Below are 12,438 nucleotides of genomic sequence, written 5' to 3' on the forward strand. Positions count from 1 at the left end.
GAAATCGTTACCATTGCGGTTTCTGGAAGGAACGTGTCAGAACTACAGACAAACTGAAATTAGTGGCCACAGAAGGACACAGCTAGTGTTAAGATTTTACCTACAACACCTGCCCAAGTTGTGGTAGATCTCATGTGTTTTCAGGACCCGTTTGGGGATGAAGGATGTGACCTGTGATTGGATTTTCAGCAGGAGACAGGGTTATAAGTTAAACACTCTCACAGTAAGGTTTGGAATTCGTGTGGGCTGGAGAGTAAAGCGACACAAGGACTTCCCATAACTACTGCAACCTTGGTGAGAGCTAATGAATTATTCCAGGGGTATTACGCTACGAGCGCTTGCTCCCCGCTGGGCAGCAGGGCAGACATGATAATTCCTAACCCAAGGGAGCCCTTTCCTCATCTGACGCTGGCACAGACTTCATCAGTGATCACTTTTCACTTAGAACAGTCCCAAGGAAAGCTGCAGATACAGCCATTCCCCATCCTAATTTTAGCGTTCCCTTTGTACTACTTTATCACATGATTATGGAGTGCCATGAATTTGTACATAATTTCGGGTAGCGAATATTCCAGTTCTGAAGAAATAATAATCTCATATGATAAAACATATGTAAATAGAAAAACACCTTTTATATTCTCCACGTCTTTTAATTTTGCAGGTGTGAGAAGTATCCATGAGTATAAGATCAGTGCGCAGGAGAGGGCGCGTGCATGCGGGCGCGGGGCGTGAGCACACACGCTTGTGTTCATGTGCATATCTGTGCTAACCTTTTCTCCTACCTGGTTTGTCTTCTTAATTTACCCTAAATTTACCTAGTTTGTTGTTTAATTCCGTGAATATGTCACTTAAAAGGCGTCACCAGGATTTTTCTAGAAAGTGGTAATCTCTCTTGCAAAAAAGCACAGCAGGGCAAGCGGCCATAAAAATTTCAAGACTTGACTCTGTAGGAAAAGATTCCCTGTGGGTAGAATTGCCTCTTATTGTGGCTATTTATCACTGCCGAGATGGCCAACAGTGTGGCTGAGTGGTCCTAAAACAGGATGGATTTGCCACAGAAAGATGTAAGAAGTATATTTTTCTGGAGCGGTGCTGCTGTATTGTATTCTGTAACTATGCAATCCAAAGTTTCCAGATCCAGAGCTTCCATATTAATAAATAAAACCACAGTGTGACAAGCCGGTATGTAACCTTGAAAATGCACTCGCATCGGTAACGGGCACAAGCCTTGCAGCATCTAGAAACCACAGTTTTACAAGACTTAACCACAATGCCATCTATATGAAACTCGGCATAGATGAGATGATAGCAACACCGACCGCATCTTCAGTGCAAGGTCTAGAATGACAAGGAGACAACCCGGCCCCAAATTCCTAACTTCTGGTGTGCTGCACAAATCCTTCCATGCAGACATGGCTGCGGAAAGAGAGACCCTCCTGGAGAAAGCGCACCCCGCAGCACAGGCCTTCTGCCAGAAACACAGCCTAATGCTTGAGATAAAGCACTTCTCTCCTGTCTATCCTTGTCCTAAGGCCACCACAATATGTGATGGAGGAAAAGCCTCCGAAATGGTCATAGGTTTTTCATCTCTTCAGAAGCCTCCTAGAAGTCAAATACTGCTGTACCGATTTCCTAGAACTTTTGTATTAAGTATAGTTCTGTGCTTGAGCTGTATGGATTTCCAGAGTTAGGTGGCTGACCGTCTTCAAGCACTTGGACACATGGATACAGGTGTATCATCATCCTTTTGTTTCTGTGTTCAATTGGAAAAAAAGTTCCGTGGATAAATTCCACTGGGTATACTACAGGGGTAGTTGAGCTACTCCTAATTATACTAATTAGCACAGAACTCTAGCATAAAAGGGGCTATTGAAATGTGGGGGATCCTTCTCTTCTATGATAGAAGATAGGCTCGAAATATTGCAGCAAATAACCTACAGTCTTGAGGTTCCTTATCCTGAAAGACTAAGTTGCTTACTTGGTCATCCATGGTCCAAATCCCAAGCCTTTCACAGGAGAGAGAAATCCCTACCGAGTGATTTGGAATATCTCAGTGTCTCTCGCAGAGTCCCAGTAATCAAAGTTGCATACCACTAGTGTTCAGACTGACCTAAAAATTAAACCTGATAGAATGACTTAGTTTTCCCATGTCACTGTTTTTATGATCGTATCGATGAGTCTAAGAATATTAAAAAAAATATTTTTGTGCAGGTAATTGACTTGAGATGGGGTATTCTGAGCTTGTAGACTCCGATCACAGAAACACACAACTCTCTCTGGAGGAAATCAAAGCCTGTCAGAAACTGTCAGCTGGTCTCACCGTCATCGTAAGTGCCAGCGCTGCGGTGCGTACTCCATCCCTGTGGCTAAAGTGAGACACAGAGCGGGCCGCACACACTCAAAGGTCTACTGGACAACACGGTGGTTTTCCAAAGTAATTAGCCTGCCTGAGCAGCTTCACGAAGCAGCTAGCTGATGGGGCTGAGGTGTCAATAACTGCCAGGAGTCCCTAAAAGACAAAAGGAGCCCCCCCAGACACACACAGAGTCCAGCCCTGAACAGAGAGTCTCTTCAGAGCAGAAGGTAACAGGGCTGTGTGTATTAACTAGCGGCTATAAGAGGCAGATGGAGATACACATAAGGCAAGAAGCTCTTGCTGCAAGCTTGCTCCCTGCCCAATACCTCAATATTGAGCAGGTTTTCTCAGTAACTAGGGAATAAATACAAATTCCTCACGCAAAGAACCAGAAATGAAAATGCCATAGCAACCAGCAGGGACAGAGCAGGGTGTCACACTGCAAGCTGATACCTCTTCCATGCTTCTGCCCCACTCAGATCCCTCCGATCACTCCTTCTAAGCCCTGAAAGCTCCCCACGGCAGCAGCCCACCTCAGCTTCCTTGGAGCGCTTTGGTGACAGCCCTGAACAGAACCCCACACCCAGAACTTTAAGCCTTGCAGAAGGGGAGAGGAGGCTGAGACACTTTAGCTTCCTCAGGTTGTTTTGGTTTTAGAAAGAGAGAAAGAAAGTTTTGCTGAACAAAGAGAATAAGTATGCAGTCCCGGGGGGCATATTTGAAAGCACAAGTAAATAAATAAGCAATTAAGTATTTGTGTAAGTTGTGCCTGATTTCTCCTGAGACACTTCCCCCAGAGACAGCAACAGAGAGGCAGAGACCACAAGAGCTTCACCACAGCGTTGCTGCACCCAGGAGCTCCCCGCAGCTCACACCTCTGTTATCAGCACCATTTGCACATGCAGATGGCACTAGCAGGCACTCAGGCAGCGTCTTCCTCAGACTGGTTCTCAGCACGTGCCTAGAAATCTCAGTAGAGCCAGCCTCAAAGGTTTGACAGCTGCTGTAAAGCTGCTTCTCGCCGACCGTGGGGCAGGCTGGGACTCTGCCTGGCTGTCCCCATCCGACATGGAAGCCACCAGGGCGCTGTGGTTACCAGCAGGTTTTCCGAGCAGCCCTCCCTGGCAATCCTGGGTGCTGAGGCACGCAGCCAGTCCACATCCCAGCTGTCACCGCAGAAGCAGTGCCTGAATGCCAGACCTTTTTTGCCTGTTGCAGGGACTCCTGGGGGACCACTGTGGGCACCAGCCCGCGCCTCGGCTCATTGCCGAGAAGGAATTTGAGGCCCTAACTCTGCAGCTGCCCGGGGACTCTGCCCAGCTCCTGACACAGTGGTACCAGCGGGATGAGAACACGTTGCCCGCCTGCTACGTGCTGCAGCCGGCTGCCGGGCAGGCCTGGCATCGCCTGGAGGGACGCCTGGCATCAGCGCTGTGCCTGGCCGCCCTGAAGGCAGAGAGGTGCGGGCTGCTGGACCCGGAGCAGAGGCACCACTATCACAAATCAGGTGCAGGAAAGATGCAGGGAAGGAGACTAACTACCTGCCATATCCTGAATCCAGAGGAGGGAGGTTTGTGCTGACTAGCAAACAGTAATACACCAGACAGAAACGTTTATCCTTTCCCCCGCCCCCGTCTCCCTGACCGCATCCAGCAGCGTGCCTAACTCAGAGGACACGGGGAATGCTGACCTGCTAGCACCATGTGAAGTACAGAAGGACCAAGGGATGTCACATTAATGTTGATGGATGGCTTTTCCTGCGTTCTACTCTGAAACTGAATGCTCACGTCTCCCCTTTTCCTGTCTTTTTCTTTCTAGTGATTGAATGGGAGATTGAACAGGGTCTCCTCAATACCTGGCAGAGCAACCCAGGGGCTTTCGTATTCCTCAGAGAGGTTGAGGATCCCAACACACAAACTGGACAAGGGACAACCAGTGAGCTGTTAGAAAAAGAGGACAATCTGGACAGTGAAGCAAAACAGCTGCCCAGCAACCTTAAAGCAAAAATGGCAAGCCGTTATCCCGAACACCCCAAAGTACACACACTAGCATGCAGTAAAGACTCCGGGAACCCTCAGTGCAAGGAGAATAATAAATACCTGAAACAACTTTGTGAGCAGTTCACTGCTGTCGCTAATCACCAGGTTTTAGAGAATCTTCGATATTGAGGACAGATCAGTGAGGAGCCAGGGCGACTTCTGCAGGAGCTGAGCCACCACGCAGCTCTGTGCCTGAAGAACTGCAGATTTTTCTGTGGGAGACAGAATTTACTGGATAACATTTTTCACTCTGTTAGGCAGAACAATGATAAAACCCACACAACCCTCATCCTTTATGGGCCACCTGGCTGTGGAAAAACAGCTGTGATGTGCAAACTCTCTGAGCAGGTGCAAGCTGGTTTAGGGCAAGACAGCGTAGTTGTGATTCGTTTGATGGGGACATCCCAGCTCAGTTCTGCCATTCGCAGCCTGCTGAGGGACATTTGACTCCAAGCGTGTTTAGCATTCGATTTGCCACCGCCTCCAACCCAGACTAAACAAGCTTGCAGTGATTTGGTCTCGTTCCTCAGTAAACTCCTCCTCACCGTCTCCCACTGTGGCACACGGACACTGGTGATGTTCCTGGACTCTCTGGAGAGATTGCTTCCTGGGGATGGTGCTCACAGATTCCACTGGCTCCCTACAGATTGCCCTCCAAAGTCCACATTGTCATTTCCGTTTCCACAGGAGAGCCTGATACTCTGAAAGCTCTCCAACATGCTGTGCCTGAGGCTGAAGCGTACTTCGAAGTAGGACCCCTATCCAGTGAGGAAGGTGAGGAGATGCTAGAGACGCTCTTAGCGTCAGACAGATGACGGCTAAGCCCAGCTCAACAGGCCTATTTCCATCAGAGTTTCCCTAGTGGCGGTCAAGCCCTGCTCTTCAAGCTGGCCTCCCATGAGGCCAGAAAATGGGCATCTTACACTTCACCTTCAGAACTAGCGATTGCTAGCACAGCCCGGGACGCCACTCACCGTCTGTGCGAGAGACTGGAAAAGTCACACGGCACAGTCCTTGTGGCTTACGTGCTTGGCTATACTGCTTCCTCACGGCGAGTACTGCTGTATCTCTAATGCACCAGCCCATATTTCCCGCTCTTCATAAGGAATCTCTGTCTTAACACAGCCAAATGGAGTCAAAGCTCTCAGTTCTTTGAGCCTGTGAATGTGTTCATACGTATATTTAGCAAGCATAACATTCCTCACATACTTGGCAGCCTACTTAAAATATTGTCTTTAAGGGAGATGTTCTGGGATTACTTGGAAAAGGAAATCGATCTCCGTGGCTTATCCAGTGTCTAAACTCTCAGCTGAGACTGCCATGTGTGCTTGTGAGCTAGTGATTTTTGGTGACTAGTACTTTTGAACTGCCAGAGAAACGACTCACCCTCCCACTACGCATATCAGTGTAACAGTAAGGAGAAGGATAAATAATTTCCTTTCATATATCACACTTCACTTGCAGAAATGGGCTGTCAGACATGGAGCTGAAGGACATTTTATCCCTTGACGATGAAGCTCTCTCAGAGATCCACCACTGCCACCTTCCTTCAAGTAAAACTATCCTGCGCCTTCCTCCTCTCCACTGGGCACGGCTATGCAGCGACCTGGGAGAGCGCCTGGCAGAACGGAAAGCAGATGGCTTCACCCTTCTTTGCGTTGCACACAGGTACCCTTAGAGGGCAGAGAATGAGAAGCCAAACCTCTGAGAACGGGATGTTCCCACCCAGGGCTTTCTACTCCTCTCCATTCTTAAACTCTGTCAGTGCTGAGACTCTAGAAAACACCCAGCTCTAGCTCCCTGTTCCAGTACATCTGTCACTTTTTCCCCTTCCCAGGCAATTCGTTGAAATGGTGCAGAATCGTTACCTGTCAAAACAAGACCAAATCAAGAGGCATTTTCTCCTGGCAGATTTCTTCAAGGGGACTTGGAGCTGGGGAATGAAGAAACCTCGTACATTGCCACACCTTAGCAGGACTTTGAATGCCGACAGGAAGGTGATGAATATCAGCAGGCATTTCCATACCTGTAAGCTCTGGACTAGGGCTCTGTCTCTCCAGATTGCTGCACGGGCTCTGAAATGAGAAGACAATGGAAATAATAGTAATTTACACTATTCAGTGCTTTCAACAATGACAAAGATATATAGATATATATATACACACACACATATAGATAGATATGTATTTTAAACAGGCACCTCTAGCCAAGGAGATCTACAGTCATTTACAAACTTTGTCACGCAGTCTACTGCAAAAAGGAAGGAAGTAATTTATTATTCACATCTGCAGAAAGGCAGCCTGCCTTAGGTTAGGCAAAAGAAATTTAGACCCATGAAAAACATTTCCTACTAACAGGAAAACAATGAAAGTCCTGGAGGTGTTGTCTGGCATACCATGAGATACCATCTGGCACCGAAGCTGTGAAAGCAGATTAATTCACAAGCCATGTCTCAAATCCACTGTTCTGGTTACTCCTAGGTAGCCCCTCAGCCCCTCTGGTTCTCCGATACTGTTCCAAATCTGAGGAAGTTGAGTGAATTGCCATTTCATTTACTTGATGCTGGACGAATTGAGGAGCTAAACCAGGATGTGCTGGGTAAGGACTGGGTATACGGTGCTCTGCAGAGGCATGCTTCACGCCTACAGCCACAGGTGAGAATCACAACCTTTCAGCACAGTATCAATAACCGCTGCGAGAAGGATGCTTGAAAAAGAGAAATAAGGTAACTTTTAGAAACTGTTATCCTAGAATTATCACACACTCCTTTAGTAGCTGAAAGAAATGATCTAGATCCTCCAAATGCTGAAAAGAAAAATATAAAATACCCTAACAACTCAGAAAAAATACATAAATCATTTAAGAGGCTAAAGAAGGAACTGTGACAATGGGAACCCTCCACTTCCTCAGCAAATGAGTCCTAGTTCCACTGCTGGTGGCTGTTAATCTTTCTATCCCCTTCCTCCCCAAAAAAGCATTTTTTATCTCAGTCTTTTCAGGCTAACTGTGCATTCTCAGGGCTGATGTTCTCTGCACTAATAGTATTTCTTTCTGCAGGGAATATGAACTGGATCAGCTGTAAAATAATTGCCTCTGGAATAGAGTGTTGTTGATGACTTTGCCATGTGTACTGAATGCATCCCTTGTCCAGAACTACGCCTCGTGCAGGAGACGCTTCTCCTTTTGAAGCCTGCACTCAGCAGCGTACGCAGCCCTGGAGGTAACAGCTATGTCAGAGTGACGGAGTGTGACACAAGTGTTTACCAGAGGAAAGAACTGGAATTTTCCTTTCCAAGTAAAAGTACTTTTCTAAGGAATTACAACCAGTGACAAAATTCTCTGTTCTGGGATCCATCAAAAGACTCATAAATGCCTCATGCTGGTATGGGAAGCTGAGTTTCTTCTTTGCCAACAGACATTTTGTCTATTTGATTAGGCCAAAGCGCCTGTTGCCCCACGGCTAGTAGAAGCATCTGTTGGCGATCTGGATTCCCTTGCAGCTGTAAAGCCAACTAGATGGGAGGGTACAGAGTGCTGCTCCTCCGTCTTCTCAGAATACCCACTCCTCCCTCAGGGGAAAAATCCTGCCACGCCATTACATTTGCCCATGTTTTACACTGTAGCCTTCCCTATATTGTTCAAGTTCCTAGCCACAGACATGTTCCAAAATGCTTTTTTGTCTCTGTCCTACTAGGAGTGAGTATAATATACACAGAAATGTTGGCCAGGCTTCTTTCTTTCGTGCCTTCCTACCCGGAGGTAATCGGGAAGCTGTGCCAGCAGTGTCTAAGCCGGTGCAGCGTCTGTCCCTATCCTGTTCTCATTCCACTCTGCGGATTTCTCCAGCCACCTGGTGGGCCTCTACACACCATGCTCACCGGATTCCTCGAAGGTAGGGTCAGTCCTGGGGACAGATACAGCCCAAGAATATATCAAATCATTCATCTCTTCTGAATAAGATCTAAGAAACATAATACATAAGCAGAGCAAGAAGGAGAGAACATCTGTTTCCGTAGAAAGACGGTTTTGCCTGTGAACTTACACAAAGGCAGGATAAAGGTCCATTTGCCTTTGTGCTCAGTCATGCACCAGTCCCATTCGCGACTGCTTCAACAAATGAGGATAAAGTGGGTCATTTTGTCGTCAGGACAACAAAAGCACACACTGACCTAGATATGTCTGAGGGAACCTAATCTTGCTCTTGGCACAGACTACAGGGTTCAGACAGCACAGGGGGGTTCCAGTTGGGGAAACACGGCATATTAACAATCTCAGAATGTCGCTTTTCTGTCTGTGGTCTCAAGATCAGCCTCTCCTCTTTGTCTGTCATGGCAGGCGTCACAGTGATGGCACTTAGTTCTGATCACCGGCTGCTGGTGGCAGGTTCCCAGGATGGCTCAATGTTTGTCTGGAATATGGAAGTTCTTGAGATGCTGCGTGTCCTTCCTGGGCACTCCGGTGAGCCTTCTCCACGTTTTATGACTGGAAAGCTTTTTTCACATCTGAAAAGAGCTCTGACAGCTTGGCGATCCTTGAGCTGTAGGCACACAGACACCTCCTAGCTGCCAGTATTCTTCCTGGTGCTGAACACACTGAGAATCCCTCATTTTGCAAATCCTCCTCTTATTTTATAGCTGAGGTGAGGTGTGTGAAAGTGTTTGGAAAAGGGACCTCTGCTGTTTCAGCTGCCATGGGTCACAGTCTGCGCATCTGGAATTTGATTTCTGGCAGAGCAAGGTTTATTATCCGGGATACGCATATCGAAGAACCGCCCTCACATCACCTTCATGTGGATGAGGGGCACATGATTGTATATTCTTCCTCAGATACTAAGGCGTGGCAGTATGGCAAAGACTAGCAGTCTTTGACTTAAAGTGTGCCAAAAGAACAAGAACTTTAGAAGTTACAGCCACAATCGCGAAGGTTGTAGGACAGAAGCTACCTCACTCCTTGCTGCTCCTATCTCTTTTGCCACCTCTTTACTAGGTCAATGCTTGGCACCTGGAGACAGCAGAACTCATCTTCCAGATTTCTGGAGAGGCGTCAGACGCATGGATGTTTTCTGCAGTATTTGGCCCACAGCTGGTGATTATGACTGTGTCCGAAGGAGGAACGCTGAGCCTGTGGAACAGCAACACTGGCGAGCTGAGATCAAAACGTCAGCTGTCAGGGCTACAGGAAGAAACACCAACATCCAGCGTTCTGATCCAGAAGCAAGGGAAGACGATAGTGGGATTTAGTAGGGGATCTCTATCCATGGTACACATCTATCTGTTTAACCTTCTTAGAGTATTTCTTATATTTTTTTATATCAAGAAGCCAGACAACAAATCTGGTAACCAATGGGCACTCCTTCTCCATTCTGAATAGAGTATCCTCCTCAGACTTCCATATCCTAGTTCCCAAACAGACAATCAGAAGAATCTCTTACAAATCCAGCTTACAGAATACGGCCCCGATACAATTAGGAGGTCGTCTTGATCCCCAGCAACCTGTTTGGGGGTTGGATTTGCAGTTCTGAAGAAGCTTCTAGTACTGCCACACTTCTAAAAAGATGATGACCATTGACCCTTCTCTTTATTGCTTCAGGCCTTCCCATTCTTTTATTTTTGACACTGAGAGGAGAGCACTATCAATTCAGAGGGCCAGCCTCAAGCCAGTGTATGCCTGAGGCCTGAAATACAATTTCATTTCTGAAATGTTATAAATTTGAACTCGTAAAAGCTGCCTTGTTAGCATGCTCCTGTGAACAGGAGCCAGATGGAATACACAACATCTGGAGCATCATCTCTTGCCAAAGAAGGAAGTAAACAGCCAGTGCAGTGCAAAATGTGCAGGATCTAATTAGGCATCTTTAAGAGCAAAGAGGCAAGTGGGATGAATGGCTCCAGGGGCTTCAAACATTTGCTTTAGAGTAAGTTGGTAACAGCAGTTACTCAATGTTTTGACTTTTAATATTAGGATGTTATCCTTTGACCTTACTTACGCTACAATTTAGTTAAGGTATATTGTTTTATCTCTGAAATAGGACTAAGGAAAAAGTAGCTCAGGCACTGATGACTTCTCCCTGCTCAACTTTTCCCAGGTGTGGAGTTTAGCAGAGCAGGGGTTGCTGACTGACACACTGGATGCCATGGGAGCACCAGTAATGCTCTTAGCCCTGTGCGACTGCACTTTGGTGTCTGCCTCCCACAGCGCACCGCATCTAAGAGGGTGGAACCTCATTTACAACCATCAGCAGAAAACCTTGGTTTTCTCATTTAGCTGGTGGAAGCTAGATGACACAAATCAGTGAAGAGAATGAGACTTTTTAAGTTAATAGCAACAGAAAGGGTAAATTGGGACAGCTCAGGAGAATCCAGTAGGGGGAAAAAAAGTGATGGTGGAGGCTGGATAAATGCTGTTACTCTTTCACCTGACAATGCACTGCAGACACACCTGAGCCACTCCTTTCCATAGGTGGAATAATGGGCTTTTGTACAGTCATACTAGGCTCTCTTTCTTGCACAGCTATAGAGTGCTTCACAAGCCAGGGCTTTATTTTGTGATACCTCTCACCCTCCTTCCAGGATCACTCTTGGAAAAATCTTTATTTATTACCACCACTTTTAAGCATTGAATAACCATTGACTACTCTAAGGCATCTTCTCTTCAACCTGTATTTACCAGCATAACAATCTAATCCTAACCATCCATTTTCATCCCACATCCCTCCTGAAAGGCATTTGCTGTGCTTGCTTCTCAAAAGATGAAAAGTACGTGTACACTGGATCGCTGGATCAGGCCATTACAGTCCGGGATGTTGCAAGTGGTGAGTAATGGGGAAATGCAACGAGAAAGCCTGTACTCCTTCCTGTATTTAAGAGGCTTATAGTATCCTTCATGTTGTAAGGAGGGAAACATGCCATGCAGTGACAGTTTGTGCAAGTGTGAGAACAGCGGCTAGAACACCGAATCCTGAGGTAGCCTATTAGCGTTGTGACTGGGAGCTGCAACTACACTACCACAGCTGGAATATTTCAGCACACAGTAGGGAAAAATATTCTGGGTTCAAGTATCAGCAGCAAGTTTAAGGGCAAAGCAAGAAAAGCCTCTGTTAAGTCTCTATTACACAAATCATCTATAATGCTCTAAGGAAATACAAGCAGCATGGCTTATTTTTTCCCCTCTCCTCCTTGCTCTTCACGTGACCCAATTTTACTGAGGTAAATTCTCTGGCGACAAGGGACCATTTGAGGGAAGTGGCATATTTTAAGTCCAATCCTACTACACAGTAAATGCTTTATTCTGCGCTTGGTTTCCGCAGGTGCCTTGCTGGCTGTACAGTGTATATACACAACTGCTCTCAGAATTGTGCCAACTGCAGATGGATTTGTGGCAACAACAAAAGCTGGTTGTGTAATTCGTGAGCAGTTTCACTGCCCAAAGACCACCCCGCCTCGGTATAACCCACTCCAGAACATGGTGGCAACATGTACGGTAAAATCCAGAAAGAAAGACAAGGAAAACTCAAGGAAGCAACAGTACAACCAAGGAAATTCTTCTGTGAGCCTGACTCACACCAGCAAGGTCTCTCAAATCTGCTCAGTGGCGTGAAAAAGCAAAGATGAATAGGCTAAAGCAGCATCCACACCCAGGAGTGAGCGTAAGGGTTTCTCTTTCTATCCTTTTGCCTTAGTACCTCAGAATTACAACATTAAACGTTGCTGAAAACGCCCTCGCTGCGGTTATTGAGTCCGGTGATACCTTGGCACAACACGACGGCTGTCACGCACCATAGTAACGACGCTTAAAAAAGTAAATAAAAAAAAAAAAACAAACCGGCCCTAGACCCACATTGTATGCCGCTGTACCGGAGCGGGCACTACAGCTCGGCGCGGACCACCGACGGCAGCCCGGCCGCCCCCGGCGGGCACTCGGTACCGCGGCCCTCCCGCGCCCACCCCGGCGCTGCCCCTCCCGCCAAGGCCACCGGTTCCCGCCCGGCACACCGGGGACTTGGCTCGCCGCTGCCGAGCCCCCCGGCGATCCCCTCCCACCCCC

At 47.1% G+C, this 12,438-nt stretch overlaps 1 protein-coding gene across 1 annotated transcript; it reads left to right on the forward strand.

The window, feature by feature from the left end:
• Window positions 1–2,390: 2,390 nt before the first annotated feature.
• NWD1 (NACHT and WD repeat domain containing 1) lies at window positions 2,391–12,175 on the forward strand. The gene is given in 16 exon segments (XM_063358394.1): window positions 2,391–3,863; window positions 4,175–5,050; window positions 5,053–5,446; window positions 5,860–6,063; window positions 6,233–6,392; window positions 6,876–6,993; window positions 7,453–7,498; window positions 7,500–7,615; window positions 8,093–8,287; window positions 8,731–8,853; window positions 9,030–9,229; window positions 9,382–9,654; window positions 10,481–10,573; window positions 11,065–11,206; window positions 11,702–11,940; window positions 12,074–12,175. Coding segments are annotated over 16 exon segments (3,597 nt in total). The 5' UTR covers window positions 2,391–3,547.
• Window positions 12,176–12,438: the final 263 nt, after the last annotated feature.

This window comes from Chroicocephalus ridibundus, chromosome 22 (assembly GCF_963924245.1).
Source record: "Chroicocephalus ridibundus chromosome 22, bChrRid1.1, whole genome shotgun sequence".
NCBI lineage: Eukaryota > Metazoa > Chordata > Aves > Charadriiformes > Laridae > Chroicocephalus > Chroicocephalus ridibundus.